The 19148-nt window shown below is 54.7% G+C and overlaps 7 protein-coding genes across 7 annotated transcripts; 1 reads left to right on the top strand and 6 right to left on the bottom strand.

The window, feature by feature from the left end:
- Nucleotides 1-4549: 4549 nt before the first annotated feature.
- On the top strand, nt 4550-7105 carry B0T15DRAFT_555142 (amino acid permease-domain-containing protein; the record flags this gene model as incomplete). Its single annotated transcript, XM_062870380.1, has 7 exons — nt 4550-4856; nt 5104-5343; nt 5411-5506; nt 5570-5829; nt 5906-6174; nt 6285-6692; nt 6830-7105. The coding sequence occupies 7 exons, from the start codon at nt 4550-4552 to the stop codon at nt 7089-7091; spliced, it is 1842 nt and encodes a 613-aa protein (XP_062720991.1). The 3' UTR covers nt 7092-7105.
- Nucleotides 7106-7218: 113 nt separating this feature from the next.
- Nucleotides 7219-8800, bottom strand: B0T15DRAFT_433863 (uncharacterized protein). The gene is made up of 3 exons (XM_062865785.1): nt 8169-8800; nt 7939-8056; nt 7219-7845 (listed from the first exon to the last, which is right to left on the bottom strand). The coding sequence occupies exons 1-3, from the start codon at nt 8462-8464 to the stop codon at nt 7258-7260; spliced, it is 1002 nt and encodes a 333-aa protein (XP_062720990.1). The 5' UTR covers nt 8465-8800; the 3' UTR covers nt 7219-7257.
- Nucleotides 8801-8950: 150 nt separating this feature from the next.
- Nucleotides 8951-10387, bottom strand: B0T15DRAFT_191318 (uncharacterized protein). The gene is made up of 2 exons (XM_062862444.1): nt 9501-10387; nt 8951-9407 (listed from the first exon to the last, which is right to left on the bottom strand). The coding sequence occupies exons 1-2, from the start codon at nt 10129-10131 to the stop codon at nt 9130-9132; spliced, it is 909 nt and encodes a 302-aa protein (XP_062720989.1). The 5' UTR covers nt 10132-10387; the 3' UTR covers nt 8951-9129.
- Nucleotides 10388-10725: 338 nt separating this feature from the next.
- Nucleotides 10726-12988, bottom strand: B0T15DRAFT_531637 (heterokaryon incompatibility protein-domain-containing protein). Its single transcript, XM_062869265.1, has one exon. It carries the CDS (start codon nt 12926-12928, stop codon nt 10823-10825), a length of 2106 nt encoding a protein of 701 aa, XP_062720988.1. The 5' UTR covers nt 12929-12988; the 3' UTR covers nt 10726-10822.
- A 290-nt stretch (nt 12989-13278) lies between these two features.
- B0T15DRAFT_531636 (uncharacterized protein) lies at nt 13279-14223 on the bottom strand. The gene has a single exon (XM_062869264.1). The coding sequence runs from the start codon at nt 14203-14205 to the stop codon at nt 13471-13473; it is 735 nt and encodes a 244-aa protein (XP_062720987.1). The 5' UTR covers nt 14206-14223; the 3' UTR covers nt 13279-13470.
- A 501-nt stretch (nt 14224-14724) lies between these two features.
- B0T15DRAFT_433852 (cellulase) lies at nt 14725-16682 on the bottom strand. Its single transcript, XM_062865784.1, has 2 exons — nt 15663-16682; nt 14725-15568 (listed from the first exon to the last, which is right to left on the bottom strand). The coding sequence occupies exons 1-2, from the start codon at nt 16269-16271 to the stop codon at nt 14870-14872; spliced, it is 1308 nt and encodes a 435-aa protein (XP_062720986.1). The 5' UTR covers nt 16272-16682; the 3' UTR covers nt 14725-14869.
- Nucleotides 16683-17036: 354 nt separating this feature from the next.
- B0T15DRAFT_531631 (uncharacterized protein) lies at nt 17037-18098 on the bottom strand. The gene is made up of 3 exons (XM_062869263.1): nt 17520-18098; nt 17284-17423; nt 17037-17219 (listed from the first exon to the last, which is right to left on the bottom strand). The coding sequence occupies exons 1-2, from the start codon at nt 17703-17705 to the stop codon at nt 17334-17336; spliced, it is 276 nt and encodes a 91-aa protein (XP_062720985.1). The 5' UTR covers nt 17706-18098; the 3' UTR covers nt 17037-17219; nt 17284-17333.
- Nucleotides 18099-19148: the final 1050 nt, after the last annotated feature.

Below are 19148 nucleotides of genomic sequence, written 5' to 3'. Positions count from 1 at the left end.
AAACCTAGTCTCGTCAAAGTTATAGATATCGTCATCTATAATACCATACTTGGCCTTGACATTCCATACAAGGGCAAAACCACTCGCCAATAACTTTTGGATCCTCGCACTTCGCCCTCTGGTAGTTATATCTACATATATAACGCGTTCGGAGCTCTGGCTGGCGTTTGACAAACCAATGCACCCAGAGCTTGCCAATAGGCGGCGCGTCACGTTCGCGTAGCAGATGGTTGGCCATATCTTCTATACCACTCAATCTAGGTGGGAATGCGCGTATAGAGAGGTCAATCACATACTGTACTATTGCCCTCTCTTCTAGATCGGTGAGCTTACGCGAGTTGGCTAGAAGATCGCGTCTTGCAATACGGCCGGCAAGTCGACGGCGGATAGTTCGGTCGGCAACGTTATAGATCTTTGCTACGGCGCGTATACTTAGTTCCGGGTTCTTCTGAATAGCCTCAATGGCCAAGATTACCCTAGCTTCATTTGAAGTAGGAGGCATATTGGGTTGATGAAAAAATTGGTGTTAAGTGCAGAGGTGACATGTAGTATAGAAAGGTGCGGCGCTCGGTGATATGCGGCGCTCGCTGATAATATACGTTATATTATAATATATAAGAGTATTACCTTATCTTTCACTATAAGGTTATAGTTATAGAGGACGCTTGCAAGAGATATTACGTATCTGGCTTATAGGATCCGCTCTAGAACTTAGCATTTATTAAGCTACTAGAAAAGACCTTAGTCTGGCTTAAATAAGAGAAATAGACGGGTAGCGAGGTTCCTTTCTAAGATCTTGTAGAAATCTCCTCGATTAAGGAGCTACTAATTACCGTTTATAGAGCTCCCTAGTTGACTAGACCCTCAGTTGTTAGCGACTATACGCTAGAGTAAGTTAACTAAGGTGATAATCAACTCTCGGGCGGTCCGGCTTATCGGAGGTTCACTACTAAGTGACCTTTAACTAAGCGGGGTAGCGGAGATAACGACTAGCCTTGTGATGACTAGATGCAATTGAACAGGGTCAAGCCGGCTGTTGTTGTCATTCTATTTCGTGAATCTAAGGTTGAGGAAAGGAAAGAGAAGTTCTGAGTCGGTGGCTCAGAACATTACAAGAAGATATTCCTGATTTGTGGGTCATGTGACCGGTGCTCCACAACAGCCGTCAATCAGGGAGGTTGTGGGTTCGACCCCCGCCTAGGGCGACACCCATACCGACCGTGACAAGCCTCTAGAGGGGGTTACCCAGAGTTATAATCATTACATTTGTTATCTAATTATAACGTACATGATAAGCGAATGACACAGACAAGCGAATGACATACAAAATCGAACCTTCGCAACCAAAACTCTATCTATCCCACCACAATAGCTCAAAACAATTGAAACTACTTAGTCTCATCTTCTTCAGATATTTCTACAACTATCTGACAGGTGCGCGCATTGTGGCCGGGCTCCCTGCAGTTGCCATAACGCCGCGCACGCGTCTCGGTCCTCGGCTTCCGACTACTACCCGCCTGTGTTTCCTCCTTGATCTATACCTCTATCTCTCTCTGGCCCTGTAAATCCTATATATCCTATACACTAAGCGATCTTCCTTGCCGAAGACGTTGTTTCTTTACCCTCCGGCGCTTGCTTAGCGTCTTATTTGCTACTCGAAGGCTCTGGTTCTCTGCCTTTAACAATGCCAACTGATGTATTATCTTGGACGTCCCTTTCGCAAGGACATCAATAGCTCTAAGAATCTTAGTCGGCGAACTATTCTAATGCCAGGTAATTTGATTTCTAATGAGATTGGTCTATAAGAAGGCTTTAGTCAGGTTGTTTGGCGTTTTAAAGACCTAGGTGTAGGTACTGCTAGGCCGAGAATTCGAGGGTGATAGCGTCTTAAGCCGGATGTCGAGCTGGGAGATTACCTTGTCGGGGTCAAAAGGAATAAGTCCGGCGCCTTGGAAACCTCCTTGAATGTTTTTACGTGTTATTGCCGCCTAGTAAGCTGCGAAGAAGGCGGGAAAGAAGTCCTCCTTAGTAATATAGGTTATACCGGCCTGTATTATCTCCTTAACCTGCTTTCTATATACTACTTTAAATAGGCTAAAATACCTAATATTAGCTAGCTAGAGGATATAAGATGAGTGGGGAGGTATATAGAGAGTAATAATGTTATTCTCTTTACAATAGACCTCGAAGTCGGTCGAGTAGTAGCTATTATGGCCGTCGAGGATAAGGAGGCGATAAACCCTAGCTGTTCGAGCTCTAATATACTTATCGAAGTATTAAATCTATTTAAGGCCTCTCTTATTGGTCGTCCAACCATTCTTAGATATTGCGATAACCTAGTCCTTTGGCAATGAGCTATTCTTATACCAAGAGGAGAGGTAATATTTGCCCTGGACGATAATAAATAATAAGACCACCTAGCCAGTTGTATTAATGCCCTAGATTACTATTGCCTATTCCCGATTGTTAGGCTGCTTTGACTTTACCCTGCTATACCGTTTGGAGCTTATAACAACCATTGCGGTTAAGATAATACCTATCTAAAACCCGGTCTTGTCAAAGTTATAGATATCTGCCTCCTAGATACTATACTTTGTGATTATATTCCGTATAAGTATAAACCAGCTATAAATAGTTTCTAGATCTTTATATTTGGCCCTCTAATAATTATATTACCAATTAAAACGTATAATAAGTTATAATTGCCGTTTGACGAAGTTATAAGCCTAATGTATCCCGACGTATCCTATATCGCGTTCGGCAAGTAGTCGGTTGGCTATATCTTCTATACTAGACAAGCAGGGAGGAAATCCTTTCGTATCTAGGTCGAGGATATATTAAACAATTATTGATTCTTCCAAATCAGTCAACTTCCGCGAGTTGGTGGGAATATCGCGTCGTGATTTCATGCCGTGTTTGCGACGACTTATTTTTTGGTGATCTACATTGTAGATCTTGCCAGCAGCTTGAGCGCTTAGATTCGGGTCATTTTGCATTGCCTGAATGGCTAAGATCAACTGGGCATCATCGTTTTTGTAATGCATGTTTGTATTGTAAAGAGAATCAAGGAAGAAGCTGAGAGATATATAAGTCCGATGTCGTGTGTCATTCGCTTGTCTGTGTCATTCACTTGTCTGTGTCATTCGCTTGTCTGTGTCATTCGCTTATCATGTACGTTAGTTATAACTAAAGTATAAAATATACCTACGTCCTTAAGCAGAACCTTTACCAAAGGGCTATGTCTATGGCTAAAACGAGCACTAGGATGGCATATAAGGCCAAGTTTTGGTTGTTCTTAAGCTCGTACAGACATAACCAAGCTAGGTGCCGTAACATTTAGGAATCCCGTTCTCTAGCTATCATTGTACCATTGGTTTTATATAATGCTAGGTTGCATTCAGCGATTAACTAATGGGTATTGAAAAGGCTGTTATTGACGTCACCCGAAGTAACAGGGGTGTTAAGGTGCTGGAGCATAGAATTAGGTAGTCCCTCCGCGTCGTTTTTGTCCTTGGTCAACTTATTAAGAAGGTTGTCGCAAGCGCCTTTGATTCTTTGAACGTTTTCCGCTTGTACCTTGAAGAAGGTTACAAGGCATGTTTCTGGGTCTAAAAGGTCATTCCCGTTGCGTAGAAACACAAAATGGAACAAGGGTCTAAGGAGAGCTGGGCTTGTCGGCCCTCTCGTTGGCTGGGTGATAGCATCCAAGTCTCGCAAAACGAAGAAGAGCTTTCTGTTCCTGCCAGTCAATACTTGATCCACGCCCAGGTCGTACTTTCCGTAAACGGATGGAAGCACTAACGCCAGCTTCCATGCAGAACGACATCTTTTTGAGACAATCTGGACGCGGATGCTGACCTAGGCCCGTTTGGCTACAACCTTCGCATCAAGATTATCATCAACCTCGGTGACCAAGCGCTTGATGCAGGGTCGACACTGTGCAACCCCCACGCCAAGTATGGCATACCAATTGCGCAAGACGGTGCGGTGCTGTATGTGCTGTGTGCTGCATGCTCCCAGGCTGGTTATGTAGTGTCACTACCCGTTTGCAACCAGAAACACACCCTTGGTTGGAGGGGTGCCATTGCGAAACCCTGGATCACGCCGATGGCGTTATCCATCGGGGCGATGAGCAACTGCTGCGGCGCGCTAGAACCTGCCCGAGTTGGCAGTCAACCCAACGAATCTGTCTCGCCATGTAGTGCGAATGGTAGGCCAGCCGGAAAGAACCCAGACACCCAGCCCCCGACGGGGGGACACGGTGAGGGGGCCATGTTCAAGTTCAGCTACTGATAAGGGGGCGGGCATTTCAGAGTCTAGACCTTCCTAGTCGGAGAACACCGTGGGGAGGGATGTCATGCCGCGAAACATCGATCGCATCATTGAGCTTCTCAAATAAAAAATGCGGGTGTTGTCAACGATATAGATAAGGCTTGCCCGCTGGCCCCGGACCCAGCGATCTGGTCCGCGCTCCCCTTCAGACCAGACCGACTCGAGGACGTTGCAACCCCTACGGATTACGAGAACTACTTACTTGAAAACCACCACTATGCCGCTCAACCTACCAACCTGGCGCCGACCCTTCCGCAGCAGTACCACTACTAGTAGTCCTAACGATGATGACAACCCAGGATACCCCGAAAGCCAAGGCCAAGGCGAGAGCGACGAAGATGTGAAAAGCGACGGCACCCTCCAATACACGCTCGCGAAGGGCGGCAATGACTCGCTGCCATCGTACCAGGAAGCGTCGGGGGCGCCGGTCGAGAGCCGGTCGCCGCTGGGGTATGCGGTTGGCCCTGCGACCATTGTGTTCCTGAATGTCAGCAAGATGATTGGCACCGGGGTGTACTCGACTCGTGAGTCCTTTGCATTTCTATTCTTTCTCGTCTTTTCTTCGTTCGAAAGGAAACAGTTAGCCCTCTCTAGTTTCCCATCTAGCTTCCTGTCTCCTGAGCTCCTCCCCTTAAGATGCGGTCTCAGTCAAGGAGTTGCAGATGGGAGGTGGCTAAAAGGAGGGTCCCAAATTATGTGCATAGAGAAGCCTGGCCCGGTGTCAGTCCGTTCACGGCGTATCGCTGACGGTCAAGCGCATCTGCTTCACAGCATCGGCTATCCTCAACGGCACCGGCTCGGTGGGCCTGTCGATGGTCTACTGGGCGCTGGGCTTCTTCACGTCGCTGGCCAGCCTGTCGGTGTATCTCGAGTACGCGTCGTACTTCCCCAACCGGTCCGGATCCGAGGTTGTGTACCTCGAGCAGGCATATCCGCGGCCCCGGTGGCTGGTCCCGACCGCGTTTGCCTTCGTGTCGGCCGTGCTGTCCTTCACCAGCGGAAATGCTATTGGTAGGTACTAGTACTCCAGATGGGGATATGTCCCTCAAAGCAATAGCACGGCTGACCGGCATGGCAGTGCTTGCCCAGTACCTGTTTCGCATTAGTGGGCATGTGCCGGGGGACTGGGAGCTGAAGGGCGTTGCCATTGCCGGATACACGGCGGCGATATTGGGTATGATCCCGGGATCCGTTCATAGCACCCTGCCACACTACGTGTAATACTCACACCCTCTAGTCGTGATCTTCCATACCCGCTTCTCGTACTGGGTCTCCAACGCCATCGGCGCCGTCAAGGTGCTCACGCTCGTCTTCATCTCGATCACGGGCCTCGTGGTGCTCGGCGGTCATGTCTCGCGCGTCCCCAATCCGCACGCCAACTTCGTCGACGCCTTCAAGGGCCACGCGACGCCCTACGGCCTGACCAACGCCCTGTACCGCATCATCTTCTCCTACGCCGGCTACGAGAACGCATTCAACGTCGTGAATGAGGTCAAGGTGTGTGCTTGAACTTCTTCGCCCACTCGCTCTTCCCTCATCCCGCTATCTAACCCTGAGGGGCCCTTGCAACCAGAACCCAGTCAAGCAACTCCGCCGAAACGGCTTCCTCTCCCTGGCCATCGTGGCGGTGCTGTACATCCTGGTGAACCTGGCCTACTTCGCCGCCATCCCGCAGGCCGACCTGCGCCAGGCCCGGGAGATCGCCGCCTCCCTGTTCTTCACCAACGTGTTCGGCCCCAGCAACGCCATCCGCGGCCTCAACTTTCTGATCGCGCTCAGCTCGTTCGGCAACCTGCTCGCCGTGGCGCTGGGCCAGTCACGGATGCTTCGCGAGTGCGGTCGGTACGTCGTCCCCCTCCACCCTTTTCTTTTCAATTTTCTTTTTTTTTTATTTTTTGTATTTTGTTTTATTTGCTACCAGCACCCTAACGGTCCCCTCTCCAAAAAATCAGACAAGGCGTCCTGCCCTTCCCGCGCTTCTGGGCCTCGACGCGACCCTTCGGCACGCCCCTCGGCCCGTACGCGCTCAAGTACGCGCTGACGGTGCTCATGATCGCCGCGCCGCCCGCCGGCGACGCCTTCAACTTCATCAGCGACCTGCAGGTCTACCCGTCGGCCTTCTTCAACGTCTTGATGGCCGTGGGCTTGTATGTGTTGCGCTACCGCCGCCGCCGCCTCTTCGGCCCCTCTTCGTCGTCGTCGGGAGCTGGGGGGTTCCGCGCCTGGAATGCGGTGATCGTGTTCAATCTGTGTGTGCAGGTCTACCTGCTCGTCATGCCGTGGTATCCGCCTGCGGGAGGCGCCTATAAGGGTGATGTGAGCTTCTGGTATGCGACGTATGTGGTTACGGGGATTGGGATGTAAGTTTTTCTTTCCTCTTCTGTTTTTTCTTTCTTTTGTTCTTATGATATTTATGTTCTACCCTCCCCGCGCCCCCTAAATCATCTTTATTTCCAAGCTGTGCAGGCAACTGACCCAGAGTCAAACCCCCGACCAGTCTCATCGGATGTGTCGTCTACTATTTTGTCTGGACCCGCGTCCTTCCCAGGCTCCGTGGCTACCGCATCCGGCAGGAGACGATCGTGTTCGAGGACGGCGCGCAGAGTCACAGGCTCGTCAAGGTGCCCGTGGACGAGCTTGCGCACTGGGATGCGACGCACGACGCGGCGGGGAGGCCGCTGGGGCTGCAGCGCGGGAGAGAAGAGTCGTCGTGGGAAGTCGGCAAGAATGTGGTCAACGAGAAGGTCGGGAGTGAGTAGTAGTAGTATAGTTGACTGTTGCGTCAAAGCAGCACAGAACAGGCCGCCCCGGCTGGGGAGTGGTTCTTTGTTGGGCCACTTGACCTGGCTTCAAAACGGTGCTGGGTTCATCATTTATGAGATAATCGTTGATCGCAAACTAGTAGGCCCCCCTTCCCTCATTCTTTTACCGAAACGTGACAACCTTCCCAAATGTATCGCCCATGCCCCAAATCCCCTCCCTCAGGCAGCTAAGCTGCACAATCTGCGAGTGGTCCACAAACAGATTCACATCCGCCCCAAACTCCCGCACATACCAGTTAAACACCTGGGGGTCCGCCGCCTCAAACATGACCTTCTCCATCGGCAGGCCCCGCAGGATCGTCTGGATGGCATCCGTCCTCCAGCTCTTCACATTCTCGGTGATCCCCTCGCTCTCGATCATGATCCGCTCGACGCCCGCCTCCTCGATGAAGCGCCTCCCCAGGTTCACCACCTTGCTCGGGTCCGAGGTCCCCCCGCCGCCGCCGAGGGCCTCGAGCTCGGCGGCCGCCGTGTCGCCGCCCGCGCCGAACTGGATGCCGATCTCGGGCTTGGCCGTCAGGCCCTCGGCGTGCACGCGCTCGACCAGCCGCAGCCAGTCGTCCGGCGGCAGTGACAGGAAGCCGCACGAGATCTCGACCACGTCGAAGTGCAGCGCCTTGCACTTGCGCAGGTAGCGGGACACGGCCGCTTGCGCGTCGGATTGTGTGAGGATGTGCTCGATCCAGCCGCCCTGTTTTACACATAGGGAAGATTTGTTAGTTGCTGTAGCGGGGAGAATTAGAGGCACAGCGGGAAAGGGGGTGAGGGGGTGAGAGAGAGTTACGGTGGACACGTAGACGCCATGCTCGTGCGCCAGGTCGATTAGCTCGCGCAGCTTGTCCTCGGGGAAGAGAGAGAAAGAGCCGCCCGCGAACTTGAGGCCGTCGATGTGGTGGCCCATTCTGCGGCGAGTTTCTCATCCATTAGAAGGTGTTCAGATAGAGAAACAGAGAGAGAAACTGAGAGAGAACTGAGAGAGCAATCGCGGGGGCCATAGCCTATAGGACAACTCACGTGTCGAGCACGTCCTTCAGATAGTGCTTGCCCATGACCGAATAGTACGGGCCCCGGATCTCGGTGACGCCCACTTTGCGCGGCTTGGGCGGGCGCGTGTTGTGTCGGACGAAGCCGAAGCCGTGCTGGTCCTCCAGCAGTGTCTTGGACTGCTCGGTCGGGGCGGGATGCTGCGAGCCTTTGGCGAGTAGACTCACTGTGGTCGAGATCGATCTGGCTGCAGGGTGTGTAATGAATGCAGGTGCCGAGCTCACGATGCCCGATTGCAGCAGGCTAGTGAGACGCCGAGATGCCATGATGATGGATTGTCGTCGTTGCCCCTTTTCTTTACTATCAGTACTTCGACGGAACTTCAAGGAATTGTCATCCGCGGTGTCAAAGCCGTTGGTCGTGGTACAAAGGGCTGCGGAATTCCTCGCGGCATGGACGAGGTTTCTGAATCCTCTGTCGGCGGTTGTCTTGTTCAGATCATATGTTACTGTTGAGAGCAGTTAATAAGTGTGGTGGTGTGTTGAGGTGTGGTGCTATGTGACATCACCACCCGCCTTGCTGTTACTTGTTTCGTCAAGATCAACGTTGCCAAAGGAGGGTCGATCCTTTGCACTTCCAACTTCTCAGAACCTTCAATTGCGTTTGAATCATTTGAACGAATGAATTTGTTCGGGAGACTTGGCACTCAAGCAGGAAGTTAGGATTGGATGACTACTAGTATGAATTAATCGCTGTTTACCGAGTTTGCAACACGCGAATTAGTCTGAGAGTAAATCCAGCCTGGCTCACTATTTGAACACCATATTACGGCAGTCTCCCGGAGAAGAGGGACATTCCGCGTGGGTTGTCACGGAAATCATAAGCCAATTAGCAGTCACAGCTCACTATTTATCGCTAAGTAGATATTGTACAGGTGTATACCACGGCATCATCTCGGTCCATTTCCCTCCAACCCCAAAGAAGATGCAGCTCATAGCTCGTCCTTGCCGGCACTATTGGTGTCCCTTGATGAACTCGCCTTCTCATCCGCTTGCACCTCCTCGACATTTTGAGTCTCCTCGGCCTTCTGAACTGCCTCCACACCCTCGGCATCCTCACCCTCCTTCAGCTTCAGCACCTGAGCCTTGACCGTGAACTCCATATCCCGCATGTTCTGCGACCGCTTGGGGAGGCTGTGGTGAACGGGGTACGCCACGACGCCGCCGTCGACCAGCTCGGCGCTATACCTAGAGAGATCGAGGAGCGCTTCTACGCTTCAACGTCAGCCAGCCGAAGCAAAAGAACACTTCACATTACCTCAACCACCATGGAAAAGGACGAAAAAGGACAAATGAAACATACCCTCGCAGCCACTCCCCTCGGCCACCCAAAGCGGCAGCGCCTCATGCAGCGCCCCCGGCGCAAAGATAGCGATGCGCCCCTCGTCCCGGGCCCGCCACTCCTCGCTCACGGGCGTCTCGGCGGGGACCTTGACGGTATCCAACACCCTGGTGCCGGAGAGGGGAACCTGGTAGACGGCAAAGAGCCCCTTCCCCGGCCCGTCGCGCCGCTCCTGCTCCTCGATCCACTCGCGCACCCGGAGCGGCACGTCGGCGTAGCGCATCGCCAGCAGGTTGCGGTCGTAGCCGTGCGGGTCGATGCCGTCCCAGCTGCCCGGGTACTCGCGCGCCGAGAAGACGTCCCGCAGCGCGTCGCGGTACGGCAGCAGGCCCGCGGGCGGGTTCTCGGCGAGGTCGTCGAGCAGAAATTCCCGCGCCGCGAAGGTGCGCTCGACGTCGCAGGCCGCGGCGAATTTCTTTTCTTGTTGTTGTTGTTGCTTCTCTTGGTGCGCGAACGGGTTGGGCCAGCGCCAGTTGTCCATCTTGGCCGGGTGGCCCTTGAGGCGTGGCGGCGACTTGGGCGACGCCGGCCCGATGGCTGTCGCCGTGCACGCGAGCCAGGCCCCTGCCGCGAAGACGGTTTCGAACTTCATGGCTGCCGCTGCGCTACAGTACAATGTCTGGCAGCGGGGGCCCTGGTGGTGGGTGTATACAGGATCCGTGAGCGACAGCAAGCAAATCTATGTTCAGGGGTCTGTTACGACTTACGAGGATTGTGGGAGGAAAGGGAGGAAGTGCTACCGAGGGAAAAAGGGGTGCTAGAAAATTGGACTCCGTCGACAAACGATTCGGCCGCGGCCACCGATTTTATAACTCATTGATGCCAGTCCGTCGTAAGAAAGTGCTGTGCTGTCCTCCGGAGTGCTGTTCCGAGTTTCCGGATCGGGCGAATCCATACGACGGGAGACGCCCGCCAGCCTGCGGAGATCACACCGCAGATGCAGGGGTGCGCGCGGTGCAACTCGTGGTACAGATTATTCAGTGCACACTCTCGCGCGCTGGATTGTGTGTCTACTTGGTGCGTCAAGCTGCGTAAAGTCGGGTGGGAGATAGATGCCAGGCTAATAGACGAGGGAGCACGATCTCGAGATTCTGTGAAGGCTGCTCGAGTCGGGCGCTGGCGGCGCGACGGTCAAGAAGGATAGATCTTGATAAACATGCTTCGCCCGGTCTGGCCACATACTGTATGCGATTGATACTTCTTCGATTCTCGAAAGAGTGCTTCAGTAGAAGTTACTAAGTGCTAAGCAATCTTTGCGTCCGCCGACTGTGATCCACACTTCTTCAAATGAGCGTGATGGTCTTGATCTCCAACCCATGAAAGCCGTCGAAGCCACCACCCGGCCTTCTTTCCTTTGGGTCAGCACCACCTCCCTCGACCCGGACAATCCCGAGGCGCTCATAGAGCTGCTCGCCCTCATCCACGCATTGGAGTACGAGGCCCACGTCAAAATGTTGGGTCTTTGTTGCGTCAAAGCCGATCGCGAGGCAGAAGACCTGCTGGCCATCCGGAGGGAAAGGCGTGTTAAATGGAATGTCCGGGCTGTAAAATGCTCTCCTTCCTCTTCGACTGAAACTACCGCATGCGAAGGACCTGCGCAGCCAGGTGTGTCCCGGCGTTGGTCCCTTTCCCGAAATGTCCTGATCATTCATTGTAGTATCCGAGGTGCCCGTAAAAACCCTTCCCCTCAGGGTAATGGCACCAAGTGACTTCTTGCTATTGGTATGCTGTGTGTGCGGTTTGCTGGCGGGCGGAGCTGGGGACTCAATGACGACTACCTCGACGGCGCCATCGACCCATGAGGGTGAGTAGTAACACGGGAAACTGATTGATGTCCAGGACCATGTTGGTCGACACCGGCTGCTGCTGCTGCTGCTGAACCTTCCATGGTACTTATCAACATACCACGCGAGATCAGCGGGCAGGTTATCCTCCCAGACTCCCGCCATGTAAAGCCCTTTCCGAAGGGGCTCCATCTCCCTTGCTAAACCCAGGATAGCAGCTGGCCGATCCGTAGCGTACGTGAGCTGGAGATGCGTGTAGAAGTCGACAATCTCGTGCCAGATTCGCCACTGGGACTTCAATGTCGAGTCCGCCGCGTCAGGGTTGGATTGCCTGTAGCGAATCGACTTAATGGGTAGCGTCAAATTGATGTCATATACGTCCTCAGGATCACACTGACAGCTGGTGCTTTCCATGCACTCCCAGAACACTTCATCGAAGCCAAAGTGCACTACTCTCCTGGAAAGCAAGCGCTCCTGGAAGATCCACGCTCGCTCTAGAAACGAATAGGCCGATTCCGTGCCCCAGTGACGAAGGTGAGGACATGCCACGCGGAGAACGACTTCCAGGGGGTTTCCCTTCTCGTCGGTCCCGCACAGGCGCTGATCGAGAGTAGGAAGGAGGCGATCGTGACAACCCTCGCATCTCGTGGCGGCGATGGTCAGGAAGGCGCCGCGGTAGATGGCGCACATGGCTGGCGCCTGCTCGGCCCAGTCTTTGTGGTCGTCCTGAATGATACAGAGACTGTCGATCCAAAGAAAACGTACTCCGAGCTTTCTGGTGATGGTAACGACGTCCTGGAAGGACGGAGGAATCGTATCCCAAGGGATGGCGCGTTTCCGGCTCTCGAGTGTTGAGCGACTTGTTGTGAGCGGCTGGGAATCGCCCCAGCAATGACTGAGGCAGATGTAACGCCCGGTGCTGGTAGTGCCCTGTGGCTCGTGGAGGCGTATCTCTCCATCGGGGGACGAGATGTCAAGCACGCGCTTTGGCAGTGGTGTTGCCTGTTCCCTAGAGTCATCACCGTCGCCAAGACGGCAGTGGACGTGGCTCTTGCGGCACTGCTGAAGCCACTTGTCAATCTGGGCAAGTTTTGCGGCGGTCGAAGTGCTGAAGGGCGGTGGTCTAAGCGGCCAGTCACACAAGTTGACATCCTCAGGAGCGTGGAGCTCGACCGTGGCGCCCGGCTTGGAGCTCCAGTCACCGAAAGCCTGGACTGTAAGCCGGAACGAGTGGAATGATCGTCGGGGCGCCCAATTAACGCGGATGCTCTCGGGGGGTTTCCAGCCGTTTCTGTGTCGAGAGAAATGAAGGACAGCCTCTAAGAAGATGCGACAGGTCGGACAACCACCTCGGATCGACTCCTCAATGTCTTCGCGGCCGTAAAAGACATCAGCAAGATTGCCGTTTATGTTGACTTTACGCCTGGGCCCGGCCGGCCGACGTATGACACGGATCAGAGCCTCGCATTGCTGGCAACATTGGCCCGAGCGATGGCCAGCCTGCGTTGCGGAGGAGGGAGGTGTGGTTGCGCGGCTCGCTTGCGGGTCTGGTTCACAACTTGAAATCTGCAACTTTGCCAAAGAGGTTGATGCTTTGCTGTCCATGGCGGCGAGGTGCGAGAGTGAGCCGCATAAAGGTTAACAACAGAAGACAGCCTGAGGTGGTGGCTCTAGGTGGAAATGGCACAGTGCTGCCTGGCGCTGCCTGGCGCCGCCCGAGAGATTGGTCCACGCCTCTTATGCTGTGTGACGGGAAACACGTGAGCGGATTCCAGGATCAAAACAGTACAGCAATGCTCCCAAAACCGTGGATATCATCTGGAGCCCTCGCAATCGATGGTCACGGCGGTCCCACGCTTCCGGTGCATTATATTTCCCAGCAATGGATTTGTGTGCGTGAAGACGGGCTTGTATCCCTTCACGGCCGTGCATGTGACGGTTAAAATGGAGTTCTAGGTGCAAATAAGCCAGCATGTATTGTACCTATCTTCAACACTATTGTCTATGCACTCACAAACTAGCACCCTTCATCCAAAAAGAACGATCCAAGCTCAGCCCTTCCTCTGACAAAAACACTCATACTTTCCAACCCCTCGACTACTAGTAATATCCCCCTCCTCAGTACTAACTAGTCTCCAAATCTCCCCTCAAGGAAGACGGCCGCACAGACGGTTGGCGACGTCGCTGACATAGCTGGCAGTAGCGCCGAGGCCATCGCTCAGGTTGCTCGGGTTGACGGAGCCCGAGTTGTAGGCGCGCAGGGCCTTATAGATGGTATCGGCGTTATCGGCGTCGCCGAACTGCTGCAGGTTCTGCTTGAAGTGCTGGGTGCCGGCGCGGACCATGCCGGTGATCTGGTCCTGCGAGAGGCCGTGCTGGCCTGGGTAGCCGGGGCTGCCGTCGCACTGCATCAGGCCGGCCGTGGCGTGGCCGTCGCCGTTGTAGGTCGTCTGCACGCCCACGTTTCCCGTGCTCTCCTGCATGATAATGGCGAAGATGACACGCTCTTCGACGCCCAGCTTGGCGCACTCGAGCACCGCGTTCCAGATCCGGCCCACGTCCTCGCCCGTGTCGCCCGTCGCGAACATCTGCGGCTTGTTGAGGTTGAAGATCTCCTCGAACGACTTCCACTGGCTCATGGGCGGGAAGTTGGACGAGGGGCCGGAGTAGTAGGTGAAGCCCATTTTGAGAGGATGACAAGAAGAGTCTTGGTCTGAGAAGAGTGGTGGTTGATTTGTGATTTGGTGGTTGTGATGTTTTGTTAGGTGAGTGCTGCGAGTGCTGGATGATGGATGCTGGTCGAAGGGAGAGATACCGTTGGATTTATATCCCTCTTGTCGTCCTCCTTGACACAGACTTATGAAAGGTGGCGTGAAGCTCATGGCCTCAGCCGCCCGTTGTACAGTGATGGCGATTACACATCGTCGTTGCTAGTGCTGAGCCGACGTTCTCATGACATCCAGGTCTGCATCGTCTGGAACTTCCTCTTTCAGCCTTGCTGTCCTCAACTACTAGTACTACTAGTAGTATCTGACCTCAGCTCGGTCCCGTCGCTTTCTGTGTGTGTCGCTGCCTCTCAGCTCCTCGGGATCATTCCCATTACTGAGCGAGAACACCTTGCAGCTGACGAGCCTCACCGGGTAGCCAGCCTCGATTACTCGGCCCATGTCAGGGCACAGGCCCGACTGGACTCTGCGTATATCCCTCACGGTGTCTGACCGTCAGAGCAGTCTATCAATATCCAGGCAGCGATCATTCCGGGGGTATTTTGGAGCGCCTCACGCCCACCCAAAGCGGTAATAACGGCGACGTCAGCAACGAAGTCACATTGGACTAGTCAGCGCCCACACGCCACAAACCATTAGGAGTTCACCGCCGGGATTTTGCGCGAGCGTCACGGTCAAAATTTTAACAAATAATGATTCGCCCTATAGAATACTGATTCCAGGCAGACAGCAGACAACGCGCCACCAGGCATACAGCCATACTAAGCAGCTCTCATCCCTCCGTCAACCAATAACTACCTGTAACTTAGTAGTGAAGTCCTTACAACCTTACCCTGTCACCAAACGTACTCCCAATCTCCCCCCACCGCAAATTCCTAAACGTCACCTCCGGCCCGGGCTCGACCTTTGTGATATTCGCCGGGTTGCCCTCCCAGGGATCGCACGGCCCGGCCTCGCCCGAGTCGAGCCAGTTCATGTTGCCGCCCTCGTCCCACCAGATGCTCATGGCCAGCACCATCCCCCTTTCGAGCGCCTCGCCTATCCCCCGCGTACCGCCCAGCGCCAGGTACTTGGCGGCGCCCGTGGCCCCGCAGAACTCGTCCGTCAGCGAGTCCGTCTTGGGCAGGCCTGGCGCGTCGACCGTGTAGGATTCGATGACTTTGTCGTCTTGCACGTAGAGCCGGTGAATTTTGGTCAGTTCCTTTTTTTTGTTATGACCCTTTCCGTTTTGGGGGGGGTTTGGAGTGCTGGTGAGGAACTGGGTGACAACGGTGAAGGGCCGCGTGGTGTCGACGCGGAAGCGCGCCGAGGCGCCGTAGTAGTCGGTCACGTTGACGCGGTACGGGTTCCACGCGCAGCCGTCTTTGTCGCACACGCCGTCGTCGCCGCACTCGTCGTCGCCCGAGCAGAGGTACAGCCCGGGCTTGTTGCACGGGTGCGGCGCCAGGTGCGTTGCGCGCGCGTTGGCTTCCCAGATGTCCATCTCGTTGCAGCACGAGCCGTGGCCTTCGATGTTGCCCTGTTGTTGTTTTGTACTCTTATTAGAATTTCTTCTTTCGTTGTTGGGTGGGGGCCGGGGGGTGAGGGATAAAGGGGAGAGGGATAAAACGTACAACGCCGTTGATGAAGGGCGTCACAAAGCACTGGGCGTCGCAGTAGCCCGTCCCGTAGTAGGCGCCGCCCGGGTTGAGCTTGCTGCGGGCGCCGGTGGGGTGCATCTCGGACAGATACAGGGCGCTGTTCATGCCGCAGGGCAGCTTGGCGGCGTCGACCTCGAAGGCGAACTCGGCGCCGGCGAGGTGCATCATCTCGTAGCGCTGCTCGCTCTTGTCGAGCAGGTACACGCGCGGCGTGACCAGCCGCCCGTCGAGCAGCTGCTGCAGCCGCAGCGCCGTGCCCTGGGTGGTCACGCCGTACTGGCTGTAGTCTGGGATGCCCTCCATGATGCAGTTCTTGGCGCACGACTCCTTGTCCGGGCAGGCCGTCGCGTTAGGCTTGCTGCCCCAGTCGCCGCAGTTGTTGGCGAGCGATGTCGCCTGGTGGATCGGGTGCGCCAGCGAGTCCAGCACGATGTAGTTGGTCTGCGCCTTGCACCCGCCCCGGTTGGAGCACCGGTACGTCGTGATCTTGGGGTGCACCTCCTTCGCCGACCCGGGTTTCTGCCCGTGGGCCACGCCGAGGAGTGCCGACGCGAGGCTGAGGAGAGCGATGCCACGAGCCATTATGCCGGTTCTTTGGTCGCGCCGTTGCCGTGGCTGGGAAGGGAGACAGCAACGAGACTGGAGGACTAAGGAAAAATACTTGGGAGGAGATCCCGTCCGGTATTAATAAGGTATGTCTATCCATTGCCCCGGACTCTTCCCGCTCCCCATTTTCTCCTCAAGACCCACGGCGCCGCGGAATGCAACCTCGAAGTGGCATCGACGGAAAATCAGAGATCTGCATACACGTTGTTGTGCCTTTTGTCGCCGCTTGCTCGGGTCGCGCTAGGACGGACGCTGAGCCGGAAGACGGACAGCGGGCCCGGGGTTCCGGCTCGGCGCGACCTGGCATCCCCGGTGCCAAGCAGGAATTAGGCTGGAACGGAGGCTAGGAAGCATGGCGTGCCAAGCCAGCCAAGAGTTCGCCCACGGACATTGACCTGCCGAGATGCCAGATACGGAATGAGCTGAGAGCGTGCGGGGATAGAATACCCGGTCGGGGCAAATGGTGGGTTCCGGGACAGCAGCTAGACGCTTTGCTGAAGGAACTAGTACAGGTCGTTCATCGCTCGGGCTGATGTGCGTCAAAGGCACATCCCTGCGGCTGTGGCGAGAGATATATTGTAAGTGGATTCAACGAGGCAACTGCTTAGAGGTCATACCAGAAGTCAATTGCAGGCCGGCAGAATGGTGTGCTCAGGGCCAGGGAGAGGGACATTCATAGACATGTACAGGACTACAGGTAGAATCGATGATTATTATCACGGCGTCGAACAAAACAAGGCACAAGACCACAGGGACAAGAATAGCTCATGACTCCATCAGATTTATGTGCTAAGTAAGTGTCCGGCTAGTGCTAACGAGCGTGTGGTCCCCGAAGAGTAGGCCATCCGGTTGATGTTGAATCTTCCTGTCATATCGCCCTCTTCTCGAACTCCCAATTTTCGCACTGGCCCCCTATCCTGCCAACTAGTAGACGTCAGCTTTATTCCCCTGAGGATGCATCTATGACGGGAAGTAAGGGTCATCATACCAAATCAGATGGCAGGTCTCACCATATGGTGTATGCTACCCGCTCGGAATCTAGCACACAGCACCACCATCGTTGCCGCCATGGCAAGTTCCAGAGCCGCAGTCTCGGATCTCGGTCCACTTGCCGCCGCGGCACTGGACCTGTTTTCAGGAAGTGACAACGCATTAGTATCCATACCATACCATCCAAGGAATTTTGAATTTTCTTTTTGGTGGGGGTTTGAATTGCCCACTCACCACACCGGTCCTGTCGCAGCCGCAGAAGTTGCGGTCCCCGTTGGAAGCCGCGCAGGGGCTGTTGGTGCGCCGCTGGTCGCCGCCGTAGCCGGGGCCGCAGACGTCGCGAGCCTCGATCTCGGGCACGGCCGAGGCAGTGACGGCAACGGCGGCCATGAGGGTGCAGAGGATAGCGGTGACCTTCATTTTTTGAGAGGTGGGATTGTTGGGCTTGTTGTAAGTTGGGTGATGGTTGAACAAGTGTGAGGATGGGGCTGATGGCTGGGTGTCTTTCCGTTGTTTCGAAGGAGATGTCTTCAGATATTTATGTTCTTGTGTACTAGAGCAAGTTCGACTCTTCTGTCCAGCACTCCCGGTTCCCCTTCCGGACTCCCGTCTCGGACTCCCTTCACGCTTCGGCTATGGCGGCACGGCGGTGAAGCTGCGAGAATGGATGGTTCACAGTTCATACCGGTGTCAATCTGGCTGACGGACAGACACGAGATCCTTCTTGTGCAACCAGAAGGAGGAGAACGATGTGTCCCGTTGTACTGAAGGATCCATATTCGCCTACGCATGATGACCCGTATGACATAGAGACTCTGATGAATCAACGCAAGTCAACCCAACCCTAACTGACCTAGGTACGTTACCTAATATCAACTTCTTGCCGCTGCGGCAAATGATATGCGTGGATTGGTATGGCAGCCAGCGGCTTCACCTCGCGAATGGTAGGCATGATCACCAGCTTTCCTTGTTGGGCGGATGTAGAACTGTTGTGTCACCAAGTTCAGCCTGCGATACAACCTGAGCTCGCCTACCACAGAAGGCTGACGGCCACTGTAGAGAATGGCGGTCAAAAAGGGGACCACATTCCAAGTCCATGCGACATGACACTCTCTCAGACTCGCTGACATCAGATTTACGATGGTCTACGTAAGGTACCTGAGAGGATCGGTCCTGGACCTGTCGACATGTGACGGATGCTTTCCGTGAAGGCGTAGCGGACATCTTCCTGTAGATGTTTGGGGACTGACAAGATGATATCGACGCAGGGACATCGACGTCCTAGCTGTCGTTCTAGATCAGCCCTACCCCATCCCATGAATGTATACTGTAGTCTCACTATACTACTATAGCCGGTAACCTGATGGTCTGTTTCTCTACCAAACTATCAGGCACGAAGCTAAGAGCCATATCCAAGCTCGCCTGCAAGTTAGGCTTGGCCCCCATGGCGGAATTAGACGTAGGGCCGATTAGGTTGTACTGCCACACAGTGAGCCCGTCAGCTGCAGAACCTTCCTCCCTCTTGATGTGACTACTACTAGCAGGTACGTATAAGGAAGCAGGTGCCACAAGTGACGTCGTGGCAGCCCGATCTGATACGGGGTGCGGGAAAAATGTGACCCCCCTTTCCGACTGCGACTTTCCATAAGGCATAATGTACCCCCTGATTACCCGACAGTCCTCCTCTAAATTCCGAGCCACTTCGGCATCTATCCAGCAAGGTGCGGGACGGGGAGGATGCCTTTGCATTAGCGCTTACGGGCTCACGCGATTCCGCAGCTGCCCATCCTTTCGTGTAGCACAGTACCGCACCGGCGCAAAACGCGGCGGAGGGCGTGCGGACGGCGTGCGGCCGGGGATCTG

The sequence above is a fragment of the Chaetomium strumarium genome (genome assembly GCF_033439665.1).
Source record: "Chaetomium strumarium strain CBS 333.67 chromosome Unknown B0T15scaffold_4, whole genome shotgun sequence".
Lineage (NCBI taxonomy): Eukaryota > Fungi > Ascomycota > Sordariomycetes > Sordariales > Chaetomiaceae > Chaetomium > Chaetomium strumarium.
This window is presented reverse-complemented; position numbering and strand designations above follow the sequence as displayed.